Here is a 19,965-nt window from a genome sequence, read left to right on the forward strand (position 1 = left end):
GATGATGGCTCACTATAATAGGGATAAATATAATACTGAAAATATCAGGGCTCCAAATTGAATGCTATCAATAACTATAGAATTAGATTCAACTACCAGACTCAACAGCTCCAATTTATCTGCATGATATTATACTAGGCTTTGTGGTAATTATCATCATCACCATCATTATCTCAATTATTTAGTATGTTACAGTTCCCAAAGAGCTATCATGTGCATAAACACACTTGAAAGCTTGACAAAGCAGGTACTGTTATCAACTCCTGATCAAAATGGAAAACGAGACCCAGAGAAGTTAAGCAGCTTGGATCACAACACATAGCTTATAAACGACAGAACCTGGCCTCTTAACTTTTATCTTAGTATGCTATTCAATATATCATACTGACTCCCATGTGAATGGTAGTGGTACTGAGTTTCCTCATTTCTAAACTGTTCAATCTTCTCTGCCTACCTATATAAGCTATCCATTTCCCCTAGACAGGCTGATATAGTGATGTGTAGACAAAGGGAGGGCTCTGGCAAACCACTCACACAGAAAGCAGCACACGTCTCTTTTAAATTTTATTAATTTCAGAAAAATCTCCCCTAATCTGAGAACTGGATGCTTAAATCAAGTGCATATTCCTAAAATTCTACACTTTCTCAATTACAGTTCAGGTAGGATTTGGAACTGAAAGGAAAGCAGAAGCCAAAAGCATCCTTATTCTCAGATGTTTCTCACACTGACAGTACAGAATAGCACTGCCAATATGGCTGGAAAAGTACTTCCCTTGCTATTTCACAGCAGTTTTCTGTCTTCCCTTGCTTTCCACAAATTTGTCACTCCAGTGTGAATGCCAGGTTTAAAATTGGCAAGAGATGCAGAGTCAAAAACTAAGAGGAGGAATTTCATTTCACACGATTCTCTTATTTTCTAAAATCCGGCCCCCTCTCCCAAATTGCTTTTAATAATATTCTGTTTATATAAGAGATCTAGTATTAAAGATAAACAATGGATAAGAATGCAACCCTTTAAGAAAAGTAGCTTGTGAGATCCTACAAGCCAAGTAATTCCTTGGCATCTAGAAGAGTATTCCTTTTGAGATTATTTATGTATTTTTTAAAAGAGGGACGGCCATGATGGCTCATGCCTGTAACCCCAACACTATGGGATGCCAATGTGGGAGACCAGAAGTTCCAGACCAGCCTGGAAAACATAGCAAGACTGCCATCTCTACTAAAAACAAAAAAGTTAATTACCCAAGCATGGTGGTGCATGCCTATTGTCCCAGCTATTCAAGAGGCTGAGGCAGGAGGACCCCTCGGGCCTAGGAAGGCTGCAGTGAGCTATAATCACACCACCGCACCCTGGCCTAGGAGTCAATGAGACCCTGACTCCAAAAACCAAAGAAAAAGGACCTGAAGAGCAGAAAGAAACAGTGTCAAGAGATAAGTGATGATTGATGAAATTATTTTTTAACTTTGGTGTGAGCTGTTCTTGTGATGCTACAGGCCAGACAAGAGAAAGACAGAGATGAAGTTTTCATAGGTTCAGAATTTGATGAGATTAATACTTTCAGTGCCAAAGATTTTAGGGATTTGGGGACAAAGAGAGATAATGGCAGTGCCTGAGATGATCTGACATTTTTAAACCTGAGCTGCCTACCATACGCATACAAGTAAGGGGTGCTTATATTTAAACAGACAGTTTGGCTACAAAACTAAACTAACTCTTTTTACAGAGGGAGGTATTTTTCACTGGAAGGAATAATGTAGTGGGGACTCAGGATCCTTGGTCTCACATCCTCTTCTTTCTGCTACCACGTCACTATGGTTGAGCATGTGACCTCAGACGCCTGTTCACACAAAGAGGAGACAAGATGAAATGATTCTTAATACCTGCTCCCCTGTTTTGCACCCTGCATGACAATAAAGAGGAAACCAAATGGCATCCCCTGGGATGTGGATCCATAGCCCCATTCTGTTTCTGCAGAAAGGCTACTCTCCCACTCCAAGTCTTCAGTATTGCTACTGCACAGGAGAGTAAGATGCCTCCTGGGCTTGGGTCCTAAGTGTAGCCTGATGACAAATGATTGGTGCTAATATCTAGCAGAGAAGGGAGGGACACAGAAACACATTAGAAACACTTGTTTTCTCATAACAAATGGCCACAAAATTAGCTACAATTGATAAGCAAGGATTGGAATAAATGAGAGCATTTTGGAACAGAACATGCTACATCCTAATTATTCTGGGGTTCAGACGTGATTAAATAATCCCGAAGATTTCTTTAATCTGCTACAGAAGAAATCGAAGAAACCCTAAACTATTAAAAATATCAGAGATACTTTAAAAGGATCACAGTGTATATAAAATTTTACTGGAGGCTGGGTGCGCTGGCTCAAGCCTGTCATCCTAGCACTTTGGGAGGCCAAGGCAGGAGGATCATAAGGTCAGGAGTTCGAGACCAGCCTGACCAATATGGTGAAACCCCATCTCTAGTAAAAATACAAAAATTAGCTCGGTGTGGTGGTAGGCACCTGTAATCCCAGCTACTCGTGAGGCTGAGGCAGGAGAATTGCTTGAACCCAGGAGGTGGAGATTGCAGTGAGCCGAGATCACACCACTGCACTCCAGCCTGGGCAACACAGCGAGACTCTGTCTCAAAAAAAATTAAAAAATAAAATAAAATAATTTTACTGAAATATAACCAATATCCTTGCTTTGCTGCAAAGAGGTACTGTGCCAGTAGACATCAAAACAGGGAAGTACTTAAAAGTCTGCTTACAACAGATCATCTGATTAAACTTTAAAATTTACTCATGTGAATAAAGAGACCAAGGGCTAGATTTAGTCATGTCATATGTAAACAGAAACTCGGGCCAGGTTTTTCCAATAGCTCTTGGCAAAAAGGCTAGCATTTTTATAGGAATGAAGAAAATATTAAAAGGCACAAAAGTGGCCGGACGCGGTGGCTCACGCCTGTAATCCCAGCACTTTGCGAGGCTGAGGCAGGCAGATCATGAGGTCAGGAGATTCAGACCATCCTGGCTAAACGGTGAAATCCCATCTCTACTAAAAATATAAAAAATTAGGGAGGCGTGGTGGTGGGCACCTGTAGTCCCAGCTACTTGGGAGGCTGAGGCAGGAGAATGGTGTGAACCCAGGAGGTGGAGGTTGCATTGAGCCGAGATCATGTCACTGTACTCCAGCCTGGGCAACAGAGCGAGACTCTGTCTCAAAAAAAAAAAAAAAAGGGCACAAAAGTACATATAACAAATTATTGAATTTGCCTACAATATGATCTTGGAAAAGTATGCTTTTAAATAGATGTCAAAGTGTCATCTCTGCACATTTGTAGAGCAGTTCACAACTGAAGAGCTTATGTATTTATTGACTCCCATGGTTCCCCTGTGAAGCATGTATCAAGATGAAGATGAAGAAACTGAGTTGAAGAAGGTTAGGTAACCTAGTCAAGATCACATGAGACCTAAATGGATGCACAAGGATGAGGATTTCTTCTACAAAAATCACATCCTTTTTTTTTTTTTTTAAGATTTTTGTAAAACAGGACAAGGCCAAACTTACATGTCTCAAAGCCCTTTATGTCACTTTTACTGTATCTTTCCTCCCAAAACAAAGTAGAATGTGTTAGAGAAGATAACTTTTCAAAAGCTTATGTTTTAAACATTAACCTCTTTCTTCTTAAAGTCTTTTGGAATTTCTTCTTACAGTCTAGTAAAATAAAAATCAACATTCTTCATCTGATCTGTAAGCAGGTCTCTCACATCCTCAGATGATACTGTTCATGGTCAAAGGTTATCCAATTTTTTTTTCACACTTCACATCAATTAGCACAGTATAAACATAGCAGGCAGCCACTGCTGGACATGATCTAGCAATTCTACTCCTAGGTGTATACCCCCGAGAATGAAAGCAGAACTCAAATACGTATTTGAGGCCAAAGGGTATTTGTAGCCAAAGGGACACCCAAGTGTCCATCAACAGGTAGATTTTTTAAAATGTGGTAACAGGCACACAATGGAATACTATTCAGTCATAAAAAAGAATGAATTTCTGATATGCTACAATATGGATAAACCTTGAAAACATATTAAGGGAATACAAAACAGATGAAAAAAAGATAAATATTGTATTATTCTGCTTATATGAGGTACTCAGAATAGGCAAATTCATAAAGATAAAAAGTAGAAGGGAAAGAGAAAAAAAGACAAAGTAGAAAGATAATGAGATGGGGGAACAGAATGAAAAGTTATTATTTAGTGAATTCAGAGATTGTCTGGGATGATGAAAAGTTCTGGAGATGAACAGTGGTGATACTTGTGTACTACTGTCAATATACTAAATGCTACTTTAAAATGGTAAATTTTGTTATGTTTACTTTACCACACACAATTGTGTGAAAAATGAGATAAGCCAAAGTGACTTCATAACTATCCTATAGAAGATTAAGAGTATGTGAGAAGAAAGAGAGAAGATGGAAACTAATGTACCCATAGATCATCCACTCATTAATTCAATAAATATAGACTAATAAGTGCCACCTATCTGCCAGGTATCATACTAAGCCTGAAGGATGCAAAATGAATACAAAAGGCTGGGTGTGGTGGCTCACACCTGTAATCTTAGCACTTTGGGAGGCCAAGGTGGGCGGATCACTTGACGTCAGGAGTTTTGAGACCAGCCTGGCTAACATGGTGAAACCCCGTCGCTACTAAAAATACAAAACAGTTAGCTTCGCTACGAAAAATACAAAAAAGTTAGCTGGATGTGGTAGCATGTACCTTAATCCCAGCTACTTGGGAGGCTGGGGTAGGAGAATCACTTGAACCTGGGAGCTGGAGATAGCAGTGAGCTGAGATGGCACTACTGCACTCCAGCCTGGGCAACAGAGAAAGACTCCATCTCAAAAACAAACAAACAAACAAACAAAAACACCCCCCTCCAAAAATCAAAAAAAGATCCCAATACTGCTTTCAGGGACTTTAGAGTGCAGGAGTCCATACAGAAAAGTAAAGAGACAATTAAATATCATAATTATTATTATGATAGGAATATATTCAAGGCACCAGAGAGCACACAAAAGTGGCATTTAATATGAGAAGATGGGTAGAAAGGATACCTGGAACAAGTCAAGTCTGAGCTGCAACTAAAAGAATGACAGCAAAAGGGCAACAGGGTTATTAAAGAACCAGCAACAGCATGTTTTAAGGCTTAGTGGCATCAGAAAACATGTTATGTTTAAGGAACTGAAAATAAGTTCACAAGACTGAATATGGAATGTGAAATAAGGATAAAGAGCAAAACAGGTAGCAGAGAAAGACAGCCAAAAACTGTTAAGGAATGACTGTGCATTAGAAAGAAGTGAAAAGGGTGGCCAGAAAGATGGAGAGGCATGGAGGCATTAAAGCCAAAGGAAGATGGTTTAAGGAGGGTGGGGTCCAAAGTATGATCTACTTTGACACATTTCATGTGCACTTAAAAAAATGTATTCTAACAGCATGGTAATGGTACAAAAACACTAACACCATGGTAATGGTACAAAAACAGACACATAGATCAGATGGAACAGAACAGAGAACCCAGAAATAAAACCACACACTGATAGCAATCTAATCTTCAAGAAAGTCAACCAAAATAAGCAATGGGGAAAAGACTTCCTATTCAACAAATGATGCTGGGATAACTAGCTAGCCATATGCAGAAAACTGAAACTGCACCCCTTCCTTACACCACATACGAAAATAAATTCAAGATGGATTAAATACTTAAATGTAAAACCTAAAACTATAAAAACCCTAGATGACAACCTAGGCAATACCATTCTGGACATAGGAATGAGCAAAGATTTCATAGCAAAGATGCCAAAAGCAATTGCAGCAAAAGCAAAAATTGACAAATGGGATCTAATTAAATCTATAAGGAACCTAAATGATTCAACAAGCAAAAAACAAGTAACCCTATTAAAAAAACAGGCAAAAGACATGAATAGACATTACTCAAAAGATGACGTACAAATGGCCAACAAATTTATGAAAAAATGCTCCATGTCACTAATCATCAGAGAAATGCAAATCAAAACCACAATGAGATATCTCACACCAGCCATAATGGCTATTAAATATCAAAAAACAGCAGATGCTGGCAGGCTGCAGGAAAAAGGGAACACTTATACACTGTTGATGAGAATGTAAATTAGTCCAGCCACTAGGGAAAGCAGTTTGGAGATTTCCCAAAGAACTTAAAAACACAACTACCTTCTGATCCAGCAATCCCATTACTCGGTATGTATCCAAAAGAAAACAAATCATTTTACTAAAAAGACACATGCACTCACATGTTCACTGCAGCACTATTCTCAATAGCAAAGACATGGAATCAACCTAGGTGCCCAGCAATGATGGATTGGATAAAGAAAATGTTGTACGTATATACCACGGGATGCTATATGGTCATAAAAAAAGAACTGAATCATGTTCTTTGTAGCAACATGAATGCAACTGGAGGCTGTTATCCTGAGCAAATTAAGGCAAGAACAGAATACGAAATACCACATAGTCTCACTTACAAGCAGGAGCTAAACATCAGGTGCTCATGGACATAAAGATGGCAATAATAGACACTGGGGACTACTAGAGCAGGGAGGACGGTTAAGGGTTGAAAAACTAACTGTTGGGTTCTATGCTCAGTACCTGGGTGACAGAATCATTTGTACCCAAACCTCAGCATCACAGCAATATACCCAGGTAACAAAGTTGCCTGTATGTACCCACTGAATCTAAAATAAACCCTGAAAAAAATTAAAATCTGAAAAATAGACAGAAAAGAAAAAGAAAAGAAAAGAAAGAAAAGAGAATATTCTAATATTGTTGGATGGGAAAAACCTATAAATGTCAATTAGATCAAGTTGGTTGATATTGTTCAAGTCTTCTATATCCTTAATTGTTTTCTATTTGGACTAAAAATTATTGAGAAAGAGGTGGTAAAACCGTAATTATGAATGTTTGTTTCTCTTTGCAGCTCTATCAGATTTGCTTCATGTATTTTGAGGCTGTGATGTTAGTGGATAAACATTTATAACTGTCATGTTCTCCTAATGGGTCCCTTTTTTATCATTATGCAATGAACTTCTTTATCCTTGGCAATATTCTTTGCTGTATGGTAGATATTAACATGAGCTAGACAACTGTAAACTAGAAAAGATGCAGAGTAGATTCAACTACTGAGATTAAATTTACCAGAATAATGAAAATGGAAACTAGATGATCAAGTGATAAGAAATGAGTGAGGGACAGGGAAAAAAGGCCACAGGCATGACACATGATTCCCAAAGAAATGTCCCCAGTCGAGAAAATTAAATCTGGTTATTTTAATAATTCGCAAAAAAGAACAGACTTGGAAAGCAATTCTCACTTTAACTTGTCTACAGACAATAACACAAGTTAATAAAGAAGTTCTAAGGAACTCTAGGATGAAGACACTTGTTCTAATGTGTAACAGATCTTTACATTCCCTAACTAAGCTCAGGCCACTATGGGAATGGGAATACCATATGGCTTTCTCACCAACAACTGTCTTCAAATCAGAATGGAAGTGCAAGTCCTCATTTTCAATAACTAGATTTAACCACTTGCCTCCTACACCAAAAAAAATGGGAGCAAAATGAACAAGAGAAAAATCTCCTTGAGGCTTGCATCCCAGAAGACAGCACTATTGAGTTTCATTCATATTGGTGATTGTAGGCTTTTGTGGGAGCCAAACTCCTCTGATAACACGATGAAAGCTAGGAATAGCCTCTCCAAGAAATCTCATATACTCAACCATTTGCATATAATTTCAGGGGCTAACAGACCATGGAAGCCCAAATTAAGAATTTTTAATGTAAACTCTTTAAAATATATAAAGAAGAAGAAAAAAATCAGGTCTCCAATCCAGTTACCTTTTATCAAGGCAAGCTTGCTACAGATTTGATTAAATGCCATCATGTGTCACAACGAATCCTTACCTATCTTAGTGAACAACTGTATTTTTAACGAGGTATATATTAAAAGAAAATCAAACATACTTGCTTTCTACATCTTGATCTGAACAATGGCATCCCATTTAAGGCCTTGAAATCAGGGCCATCCTCTTAGCAACTCTAGGATCAAATGCAGTTTCTACTTACTTTGCTATCTTTACCAGTAGCTCAAGTTAAGACCTATTCTAGGTAAGCCAAGCAATGGCCAACCTACTGCTGAATGATGAGGGACTTGCTTGATTCCACCCTTACCTGTTGCTATGCTTGGACTTTTCCCGGTCCTTTTCCTTGTCCTTCTTGTGTTCTTTGTGCCGGTGTTCTCGATCTTTGTGTTTATCTTTGTGTTTATGAGAATCTGCAACCATAAGAGATGAGTCAGTTAACAGGAGTCATGAACTATCTTCTGTATGCCTACCCTGACAAGATGGTCAAGAAGTACAATGACAGGATTCAAATGGCATGGTAGGTGTAATAGCACATGCCACCGAAAAAAAAAAGCTTTCACAAAGAAGCCTAGACAAAGCGTCCCATTAGCCTACTTCTACAGTCAAGACATGTTACTAATATGGGGAGGATGAGGAAATGAGAGCCAATTATTCTGTGAAAAGAAGCCACAGTGTGGCGTTTTTCTCCCTAGACATAATACTATTAAGCCTGACCTATAAATGATAACAAAGGGATAGATATTGAACACTGATTCTAAAGATCAGATGTTACAACTTCTGAAAAATCGAAACTTCAAGAGATATGTTTTTAAATAAATGTTAATAAGGTATAATTTCGAAACAATAAAATACAGTCAGCCCTCCATATGCACAGGTTGAGCACCGTAGATTCAACCATTTGCAGACTGAAAATATTCAGGGAAAAATAAAAAGAGTAATAACAATACAACCAAAAAATACAAATCCCCCCACAATATAACAACTATTTATATAGTTACACTGTATTAGGTAATCTAAGTAATATGGTGATGAGTTAAAGCATATAGGATTGTGTAAGTTATATGTAAATACTGTGCCATTTTATATACAAAAAACTTGAACATCTGCAAATTTTGATATACTAGGGGTAGGGGGTGGGGTGGTTCTGGAACCAATCCCCTACAAATATTAAGAAACAACTGTAATAATAAACATTTCAAAGACACCCACAGGTGCAATCTCCACTACAATAAAGATTTAGAACAAGTCCATCACCTCAGAAAGTTTTCCTTGTGCTCCTACCCAGTTATTTCCCATCTTCCACCCCTTGCTCAAAGGAAGCACTGATCTGATCATGCTATAGATCAGATTTGTCTAGATTTCTAGATTTCATATAAGTAACATCATATAGGATTTATTCTTTTAGTGTCTGATTTCTTTCTCTCAGCATAACATTTGTGACATTCATCCATGTTGTTGGATATATCAGTTGTTGGTTCCATTTTATTGCTGAGTGGTGTTACATTGTACAGATATACTGTAACCTACCCATTCACCTGCTGGACAATTTAGTTGTTTCCAGGCATTGGTTATTATTTATCTGCTACAAACATTCATATATAAGTATTTTTGTAGACATGTTTTCATTTCTCTTGGGTACATACTTAGGAGAAAAGTTACTGGGTAATATAAAAAAAAGTATGTTTAACTTTATAGGAAATTGCCAAACTGTACCATTGTATTTCTCCATCAAAAATTCATTAGTGTTCCAATTGCTACAAATTTTCACCAATATCTGACATCAGTCTTTAATTTTAGCCATTCTAGCAGGTGTGGAGTGGTATCTCACTGTGGTTTCAATTCATGTATTTCTGATGATTATATGATGTTTAATGACAAGCACCTTTTCATGTGCTTATTGGCCACTCATATACCTTCTTTGGTGAAGTATCTGCTCAAACCTTTCTTGGTCTTCTTATTACCGAGTTGTAAGAGCTCTTTATACATTCTGGATTATCAATTTTTTGCTAGCTATATTAACTGTGAATATTTTCTCCCCATGATTTTCTTGTCTTTATTTCTTAATGGTATCTTTCAAAGAACAAAAGTTTTAAATTTTAATCAAGTCCACTTCATCAATTTTCCCTTTTAGGGTCTGTATGTTTTGTACCCCAAGATATCTTTGCCTACTCAAGGGCCACACAGATTTTCTCCCTCTCTTCTGGGGTGAAAGGCAGGGAAAGAGTCTCATTTTCTTATATCACAATGTTACACAGGCTCCTCTCAAACTCTTGGACTCAAGCAATCCTCCTGCCACAGCCTTTGGAATGGCTGGGATTACAAGGGCATACCACCACTTACTTTCTTTCTCTCTCTCTCTCTCTCTCTCTCTTTCTTTCTTTCTTTCTCTCTCTCTCTCTCTCTCAAGGGCATACCACCACTTTCTTTCTTTCTTTCTCTCTCTCTCTCTCTCTCTTTCTTTCTTTATTTTCTAGCAGTTTTACAGAGGTAAGGGCCAGTGTTCATTTTTTCCTAAATCAATAAAGATGTCAAGTTGTCCTAACACTGTTTTGTTTTTTTTTTTTTTTTTTTTAACTTTTAAGTTCAGGGGTACATGTGCAGGTTTGTTACACAGGTAAACTTGTGTCATGGGGGTTTGTTGTACAGATGATTTCATCACCCAGGAATTAAGCCTAGTACCCACAAATTATGTTTCCTGATTCTCTCCCTCCTCTCTCCCTCCACCCTCCAAAAGGTCCCTGTATCTGCTGTTCCCCTACATGTGTCCATGTCTTCTCACAATTTAGCTCCCACTTATAAGTGAGAACATGCAATATTTGGTTTTCTGTTCCTCTGTTACGTTTGCTAAGGGTAATGGCCTCTAGTTCCATCCATGTTCCTGCAAAGGACACAATCTCATTCTTCTTATGGCTTCAGAGTATTCTGCGGTGTACATGTGCCACATTCTTTTTTTATCCGGTCTACCATTATTAATGAACATTTAGGTTGATTCCATGTCGTTGTTACCATGAATAGTCTAGCATCATTTTTTAAAAGATGGCCCTTTCCCCATTAAATTGTCTTGGACTTTTTGAGCTATCATATAATTATAGGTCTATTTCCAGACCCTCTATTCTAACCTTACACAAACACACACTATCTTGACTATAAGACGGTTTGGTACTCTGCTTTTCAAGAGGTATAGCCTAATTCCCCTCCCCTGAGTGTGGGCTGGACACTGACTCACTCCTAACAAATAGGATGAAGTGGAAATGTGAGGGGGCAACTTCTGACTCTAGGCCATAAAAGGCATTATTAGATCTTCCTTCCTGCTCTCTCCTTGCTCTTGGGGAGGCCACTGACACACTGTCATGTACTCACTGAGAAGCTCTCTGGAAAGGCCCATGTAGTAAGAAACTGAAGCTTCCTGCCAATTAGCCATGTGAATGAGCCATCTTGGAAGTGGACCTTCTAGCCCAAATTAAGTTTTCAAATGACTGCAGCCCTGGCTGACATACTGACTGCAATCTACAGATGGTAAGCCAAAGCCACCCAGATAAACTACTTCTGGATTCCTGATTCACAGGAACTACATGAGAAAATAAGTGTCTGCTGTTTTAAGCTATTGTATTTTGAGGCAACATGCTTTATAATGTATAGGCAATGTGTCTTCATCCCTTGAGTGGCTCACAGCGAAAGGAGCCACATGTGTCATAATCTGCTGAGCATCTATTTTGTGCCAGGCCCTGGGGAAAAGAAATCTGCATGACTGTAGTACTAACTGTAAGAAATTCCCATCCTACAGAGATGGGAACAACAAAATCATATGGTGTCAGAAGCAGGATTTGAACTCAATCTTCATGCAGCATACAGAACCCTTCAGCTTCTTCTAAAAACCTCGAGTCTATAATTTTAAAATGCTAACTTGATTCACACAAGGTTAGTGGCCCCTGTTTACTTGACAGCAATATCCCATTACTTCTGCCTCAAACCAAACACTTATGGCTAAAATCATAATAATGACAATACATGTAATAGCACTACAATCTGGAATAAAGCACGTGTCATTTAATTTTGTTTGCAGCCCAGATTCAATAAACAAGCCTCAGAACATCAAGATCTGCTAATACAGCCCTAGGGTATGGCAAGGACATCACATTAAAAAAAAAAAAACAACAACAACTACTCTGTGTATAATTCAACAAATGCATAAATATATATGAAGAAGACTGGAATATAGACATCAAAATATTAAAAGCAGTAATCTTAGGGTAGTCAATTTATGAGTAACTTGAGTTTTTGTGCACATACTTCATCTTGTTTTCTAGTTTTTCCCCACAATAAATTACTTCCATAGTAAAAAATGGACGAAGCTTTAAAAATTTATTTTGACGAATACTAGCGTACATAGGAAAATTTGCTTAAATCACTAAAAAGCTCTAAACTTAAAAAAGAAATTAAGAAAACGATAAATTGAAATTAATTCCAGGCAGGTTTCAGATAACAGTCTGCCAATAACATTTTTTTTGGAGACAGAGTCTCACTCTGTCACCCAGGCCAGAGTCCAGTGGTGCGATCTCAGTTCACTGCAACCTCAGCCTCCCGGGTTCAAGCAATTCTCCTGCCTCAGCCCCCCAAGTAGCTGAGACTACAGGTGCACGCCGCCACACCCCGCTAATTTTTTGTATTTTAGTAGAGATGGGGTTTCACTGTGTTGCCCAGGTTGGTCTCGAACTCCTGAGCTCAGGCAATCCATCCGCTTCAGCCTCCCAAAGTCCGGTGCTGGGATCACAGGCGTGAGCCACCGCGCCCAGCTACATTCTTTTTTTTAATGCACAAAATTTCAAAATTGATTTTAAGCCAAGTCCCCAAGTTTTTTAAAGCAACTGCTGTCTAAAAATGCAAATCAAAAATGTCTTGTGAGAAACTCGGGGCTGTGGCTCATTAATCTCACTGACACAAATAAGACCTACGTCACAGCTCTGAACCCCAAGTATTCCTATTTTAAAGGAATGGCTGACCACGGTGGCTCATGTTTGCAATCTCAACACTTTGGGAGGCCAAGGTGGGAGGCTTACTTGAGGTCAGGAGTTTGAGACCATCCTGAGCAACATAGCAAGACCTCATCTCTACAAAAACTTTTATAAAAATTAGTTGGGCATCTTGGTGCACCTGTAACACTGGCTGCTCCAAGGGTGAGGTGGGAAGACTGCTTGGGCACAGGAGTTAAAGGATGGAGCTATATGATTACACCACTGCACTCCACTTGGGCTACAGAGCAAGACCCTCTCTCTAACATACAAATAAAAGTTATTACATGTGCTATGTGTGCTGTGAAAGGCGTGTCAAAAAAAAGTATATTACATGGCAACTTCTTCAAATATTATATTGAATTATATAAATTTACTCTGTAAATTTGTAATTTCTGAGTAAATATAAACTTTTATCACTGCTGAGAAATGATAGGGAGGCAAACTGAGGTCAGTACAAAAGAACTAACCACTAAAAGAATGGGATGCCTTCTAAACGCCAAAAGCATTTAAACAAACTAAATAACCAACTGACAGCAAAACTGTAGAGATAATCTGCAGTAGGTAAATTGACAGATTAGAGAATCTCTAATGATAAATACTGAAGTACTTCCATGTAAATGATGCCTGGAATTTGCTTATAATACTCTCTGGGGTGGGGTGGGGGGATGTGACCAAGAGATATGGGGATAGACAAAATTCGACTAGCAAAAGGTTGATAATTATTGAAGCTGAGTGACAGATAAATGGGAGTTCATTATATTTCTCTATATGTATGCTTGAAACATTTCATAAGGAAAAGTTAAACATTATCTTTAAGCTTCTTCCTTTCCAACCCTTCATTTTTGTGTTATTATATGAGGGTATGGCAAGAAGACTGGCCTAGTTCCAAGAGAGGGTTTGTGTTAAAGAACAGTAAGAGATAAAAGTAAAAGCAAAATAACTAGCTAGAGGTTTCTGAAGCAATCTACAAAAAAAATGATAGCAAAGGAACTGAGAGGGAAGGAAAAAATGTAAAAGCACATTTGGGAAAATGGAAGTAGACCCCAGTTCCAGGAACTCACTACTATGTGTAATAAATGCAGTGTAATAAAGAGTCAGAGAAAGTCTTTATGTCCAGGTGACTGGGGGAACAAGAGGCCTTGGCAAAAACAAGAAACTTGTGCATAATAAAGATGGTGAAAAAGAAAAGACTGGAGAAATGATGGACCAATCTGAGCCATATTGTATCTAAGGTAACAGTGGGACATCTGACTAAAGATGTTGTTCAGAAGAGATGCCAATAATTGAAAAAGTAATGCCAATAAGGGCACACAGAGATCTACATCCCTTGTGGTGAAAAATATGTGTTTGGAGAGAACATACTGTGGCCTTGAAGATTACTTTCAGCACATACCTTTTCCCCTTAACTGGAATTCATCTACTAGTGTTATTTAAAATGTTTTAGAGGAAGGACCCTGCCACTTCAAGCACCTGGTTAAGTGCAAAAAGAAATGTGTTGAACTTAACTGACAGATAAGATATGAAAGATAAAAACCAGTGCATATTAAATCATCAGAAAACCTAATTCACTGTGAATTCAGGCCAACTAATGCTTTCTAATAACAAATATTTTAATTCCTAGTGAAAATTCTAGATGAAGACATGGAAGCCCCCTGAAATAAAGCAGTCTAGAGAAAACAGAAGACTTAAGGCAACTAACTCCTTTCACTGCAATTTAACTGGAGTTACTCCCTAAGGACAGATAAGTTAAACAGATAGGACAGGAATCAACATCTTTTGCTATTGTTACCTAACATATTCCCTGGGGTTTAAGAAGTTTTTAAGTAAAGAAGCTTCCAATTAACAAAAGGAAAGTGTCTCTGTCTTTTCCCACTGTAGGAATAGGTGTTGGGTACCATTACCCAGGAGTTGAGGGTTAATATGTAAAAAAAAGAAATTTAAAAAAAAAAATCCTTTTGCTACCATTTCAGAAATATATTCTGAAGGCTAATTCAATTTAAAACCAAATATATTCAAGTCCAAAGCATCCTGCTAAAGACTCACCAGACAAGGACTCGGCCCTCAAGCAGTTTACAATCCATTAAGGTAATTAAGATATAATCTTAAGTAGCTGGCTGCCCAAGGCACACAAGAGAAAAAGGCATTAATATGGGTGCTAGCACCATGCTAGGGTGCTTACAAACACTATCTCAACTAAAGTTTCTTTCCACTCTTATGATACAGTAATAGTACCAGTTCACAAAAGATAATAATACGTATCTAGGTATCTGTATTAGTCCATTCTTGCGCTGCTAATAAAGACATACCCAAGACTGGTTAATTTATAAAGAGGTTTAATTGACTTACAGTTCCGCAGGGCTGGGAAGGCCTCAGGAAACTTACAATCATGGTGGAAGGGAAAGCAAACCTGTCCTTCTTCAAATGGTGGCAGCAAGGAGAAGTGTGGAGCAAAGTGGGGTGGGCGGAGGGTGGGGAAGTCCCTTATAAAACCATCGGACCTCATGAGAACTCACTATCACAAGAACAGCATGGAGGTAACCACCCGGGTGACTCAATTACCTCCCACCGGGTCCCTCCCACAACACATGAAGATTACGGGAGCTACAATTCAACATGAGGTTTGGGTGGGGACACAGCCAAACCATATCAGTATCCTTTACTAAATGTATATTCTGTGCAAGGCAGTATTACATATATCACCTAACTTTCACAACTCTGGTGGTAACGATTTCCTCAAATCTAAGATACTGCTGCCTCATTTTAACATCTCTGATGAATAAGGTGCATCTAGTTGGTATAATCCCCATGAAGGAAGAATTTGGCAAAATCAAACAAACTCACACACTCTCCCTCTTTAAACCCAGCAATCCCATGCCTAACAATTTAGCCTGAAAAAAACACTCCAAGGTGTATCTAGAGAAATAAGTGCATGATGACAAAGTTAAGAGGCAGTACTTTTAATAAATGACAGGGAAACAAAGGAGGCAGAATGTAGAATGGTAGATCAAGGGAATACCAAAAGGGTTCAGAAAAAATGTTTTAGGAAACATTTGAAACCCAAAATTTCGAATGTCAATTAACATTAAAGTAACAGTTTCTATTGCATCATGATGCTCCTGTATTTAGAAACTATACAAACTTTTTATAAAGGTAATAGACATTTTCCAAATGAAGCATGTGGGTACCATTACTTCCACATCTCTTACATGATAGCAAGATTTTCTATTTTTCTGCCCTGCTGCTATTTTTCAGTAAGCACAGTAAGGCAGTAAGATTACTTAATTTATGGGCATTTTGGGGGAAAAAAGTCGTAAGAGTAAAAATACTGAATCTAGGTTAACTGCCTCCTTGTTTCAAAGTGAAGAGTAATATAATGAGATAAAACAGCCTGGTTCCACCAGAGAACAAGATGAAATAAAGACCCTGGATCCAAGAGTGGCAGTTAGGAGTTAACATAGGCTCTCTGGAGGATGCAGTTTGAGCCAAATCTTACTGAAAGCTAAGAGGGAGTTAGCAAGACAAAGGAAGGTGAAAGGGCATTCTTGGCGGATGTGCTACACTGCAGCAAGAAATGAGCCGTGACAGCCAGCTATTACTATCATTGCTGAAAAATTCATCCTCTCCTGAATGAGCAAAATTAAGTGAGACATACTTCTCCCAGCTAGGAAATGGGAGAGTTGACTGTTTTCAGGAGCATATTAAAAAATAAAATCCCAGAGTTATGTTTATCTCCCTAAAGTCATGTGTCCAAAGCAGAATTTTGTTGTTGTTGTTGTTTGTTTAGACAGAGCCTCACTCTGTTGTCCAGGCTGGAGTGCAGTGGTGCAATCTCAGCTCACTGCAACCTCCGCCTCCCAGGTTCAAGCGATTCTCCTGTCTCAGACTCCCAAGTAGCTGGGATTATGGGTGCGTACCACCATGTCGAGCTAATTTTTGTATTTTTGTAGAGATGGAGTTTCACCATGTTTACCAGGCTGGTCTCGAACTTCTGACCTCAAGTGATCCACCCGCCTTGGCCTCCCAAAGTGCTGGGATTATAGGCGTCAGACACAGTACCTGGTCCTTTTTTCTTTTAAAAAAGTTATAGATATACTCCTACTTTTTGTAACTCTAGAGTCCTAGTTCTCTGCTTAGATAGAAAGGAAACAAAATATACAGGAATAAGAAACTCAGTATCAAATGAATCCAACAAAATTTGATCCAACTGTTAAAAAATTTCTGAAAGCTGGCCTAAACCCAAAATGACAATGAAGCTGCAGATATGGAAACCAAGTACAAGGTCAACCCCAAGTGGCCAAATCAATGTCACATCAGGCATATATAAGATAAAAAGTTCATTCTCCATAGGGAAACCAGACAAATAACAAATTACATGAGGGGAAGAAATAACCAAGTCTGTAAAATACTTTGTTAAACATGTTCAAACATGATGAGCACAAAAGACCATGACCAAACCCTAATGTGATAGAGGCATTGCAGAGCAGCCTCTGCTGGAGAAAGCAGACTAGTTCAACAGTGAAAAATACCTTATTCAAAATCCTTGTTCTATCACTCAGTATATGACCTTGGGTAAAAGTCACTTAATTACTAGATCTATGACACAGTAGCATAAATCAGTGGTAAAGAGCTTCAAATCTCTGTTCCTCAGGTACTACATACCCATGACTTTAGTAAATTTGCTTATCTTACAGATGAAGAAACTTGGGCTCAGAAAATTTCAGTGATTTTAAAGAATTTTATTTTGAAAGTCAATCAATATTTGTGTACAGTTGTAACAGAATTCCTGGCTAATCTCCAAGAAATTATAAACATGTTAACAACTGTCAAGGCAGTACAACCATTCCTAAACCTTCTCCTTAATTTACATAGAACTGAAGTCAGCCTACTCAATCATTTGATACAACTTAGCTCAGGTTGTATATGTGCATTTGAGGCAGCAACCATACCCATTCACAATGCCCACCCGGCCAGTAACTGGGTCAGACAGCAGACAGATATGCTGTCTGATTTTCTTTCCTATACTAAGATCCAGGAAAGAAAAGCACATATGAAAAAGGAAGTAAACTTTGGTCTACTCTAACAACCCTGTACCCGGAAGCCTAAAGAACTTACAGGTTTTAAGGAAGGCACTGTTAACGCCATAGCATTCCCCATGCAGAAGCACATTTGCCTGTTTAGCTGTGGTCGGTAGGTGGCTAACAGTGTTGCCTATCTTATTCTACCTGGAGTCTCTAAACTCAATCCAAGCAGAAACATTTACCTGTTCTTAAGGGAGAAAAGGATAAGTCATCAGCACAGAATACTGATTGTTTTATCAACTATTCCATGATCTTAAAGCTTTTAGGGTAATCAGATCAGGGCAGGAAAGAAGAGTCCTCTGCTGCCTTATAAGCAAAGGCAGAAAGCTTTCTGATATAAAGGAGACTCTTTGCCATGTTTTGAGCCAGTCCCCTTTACACCGTCTTTTGATGATAGATTTGAGACTTAGGGCAGCTGTATAATATGATGGGCTCCTCCTTCAAAGATAATCATCAAATCAAGTGTGTGAGGGATGGAGGTGGGGCACAGTTACACAATCAATATCTTCTGCAAAAAGACACTCACAATACAACTTCTGTCAAAGATAATCTCTGCTCTTCTCTGACATACATATATACAGCTAGCGCACAAGGAAAGCGAACACTAGAACCATTTGAGTGAACATAATGGGTGAATAAATTATTTAAAGAAAATATCACCTCATCATTAAAACTTATATACTGGGATAAACCCTTACATCTTCTACTTCTTGACTTTCAAACCCATATCACACCCCCAAAAGCAAGAGTTTTAACAAAATCAACATTCTCTTTAACACTCTATACCTAGTATGTTCTAATACTTTTAAAAGAAGACTGCTTCTGTCTAGGACAGATAACAAGCTGGTCTTGAGTGATAAAAGACTGGCATCCGGGAGTGCGGTAAATATCAAGGGTGTGTCAATCTCCCAGGAACTTAATGTAAATCTAAAGGCAGTGAAAAAGCCTGAAAACTTGTCATCATTAAAAGGGAAATGGTTAAGGGGTAAAAACAAGTATCCCCCAACTGTTAGGGGAGAGGGAAGGGCATATTTCTTTACTCCTCAAATTCAGACTATACCAATGTCGGTCCAGTTTCAATCCAGGACACCCTGTCTGTGATCCATCTTAATGGTGGCTGGTTTCAATATGTAGCCTACAGAAGAGTCCTTATCACTACTTTACAGCAATTCTCAAGGAGAACATTTCCAAAATTCCAGGGCATAGTTAATAGCCTTTCAAAGTAAGCAGGACAGAGACTGTTTCTGGCTAAAGGCCCAAAGAGCTCTGGAATTTAAAAGGAAAGAAAACTGCTGGGAGGATTCAGTTCTAAAGAAACCCTTAAAAAACTGAAGAATGGGGGTTTTGAGCAATGGCTCATGCGTGTAATGCCAGCACTTTGGGAGGCCGAGGCAGGTGGATCACCCGGGGTCAGGAGTTCAAGACCAGCCTGACCAACATGGTGAAACCCTATCTCTACTAAAAATACAAAAATTAGCTGGGCATGGTGATGTACACCTGTAATCCCAGCTACTTGGGAGGCTGAGGCAGGAGAATCACTTGAACCCGGAGGCGGAGGTTGCAGTGAGCCAAGATCGCACCATTGCACTCCAGCCTAAGCAACAAGAATGAAACTCCGCCTCAACACAAAACAGCAGCAACAAAAAAAAACTAAAGAATGAGAGAAGAGACTAGTAACATTTCCAATTTTTAAAGTCCAAATGATCATTTATTCTCTCTAAATGTGTACTGCATATAAACAAGAATTTTTGTCATGGACTTGTTCATCTTGAAACTATGGGGTTCCCCCGTTAGGGACCTGGTATTGAAAGCTAACAAAACAAACAAACAAAAAATCTCCAGCTGAGAAGATGGCAGACAGAAGTATAAATAGTTCTTCTGTCCTTAAGGAAGTTGGGGTTCACAAT

The 19,965-nt window shown here is 38.6% G+C and overlaps 1 protein-coding gene across 1 annotated transcript in view; it reads right to left on the reverse strand.

Moving 5' to 3' along the window:
* The window catches only part of TOP1 (topoisomerase (DNA) I), a 61,541-nt gene extending 53,153 nt beyond the window's left edge, over nt 1-8,388 (reverse strand). Inside the window, exon 1 of the mRNA XM_011975021.1 lies at nt 8,276-8,388. Within this exon, the coding sequence (XP_011830411.1) occupies nt 8,276-8,388 (113 nt within the window). The remainder of the gene's footprint in view (nt 1-8,275) is intronic.
* Nucleotides 8,389-19,965: the final 11,577 nt, after the last annotated feature.

Source organism: Mandrillus leucophaeus, unplaced genomic scaffold (genome assembly GCF_000951045.1).
Source record: "Mandrillus leucophaeus isolate KB7577 unplaced genomic scaffold, Mleu.le_1.0 Scaffold150, whole genome shotgun sequence".
Taxonomy (NCBI): domain Eukaryota; kingdom Metazoa; phylum Chordata; class Mammalia; order Primates; family Cercopithecidae; genus Mandrillus; species Mandrillus leucophaeus.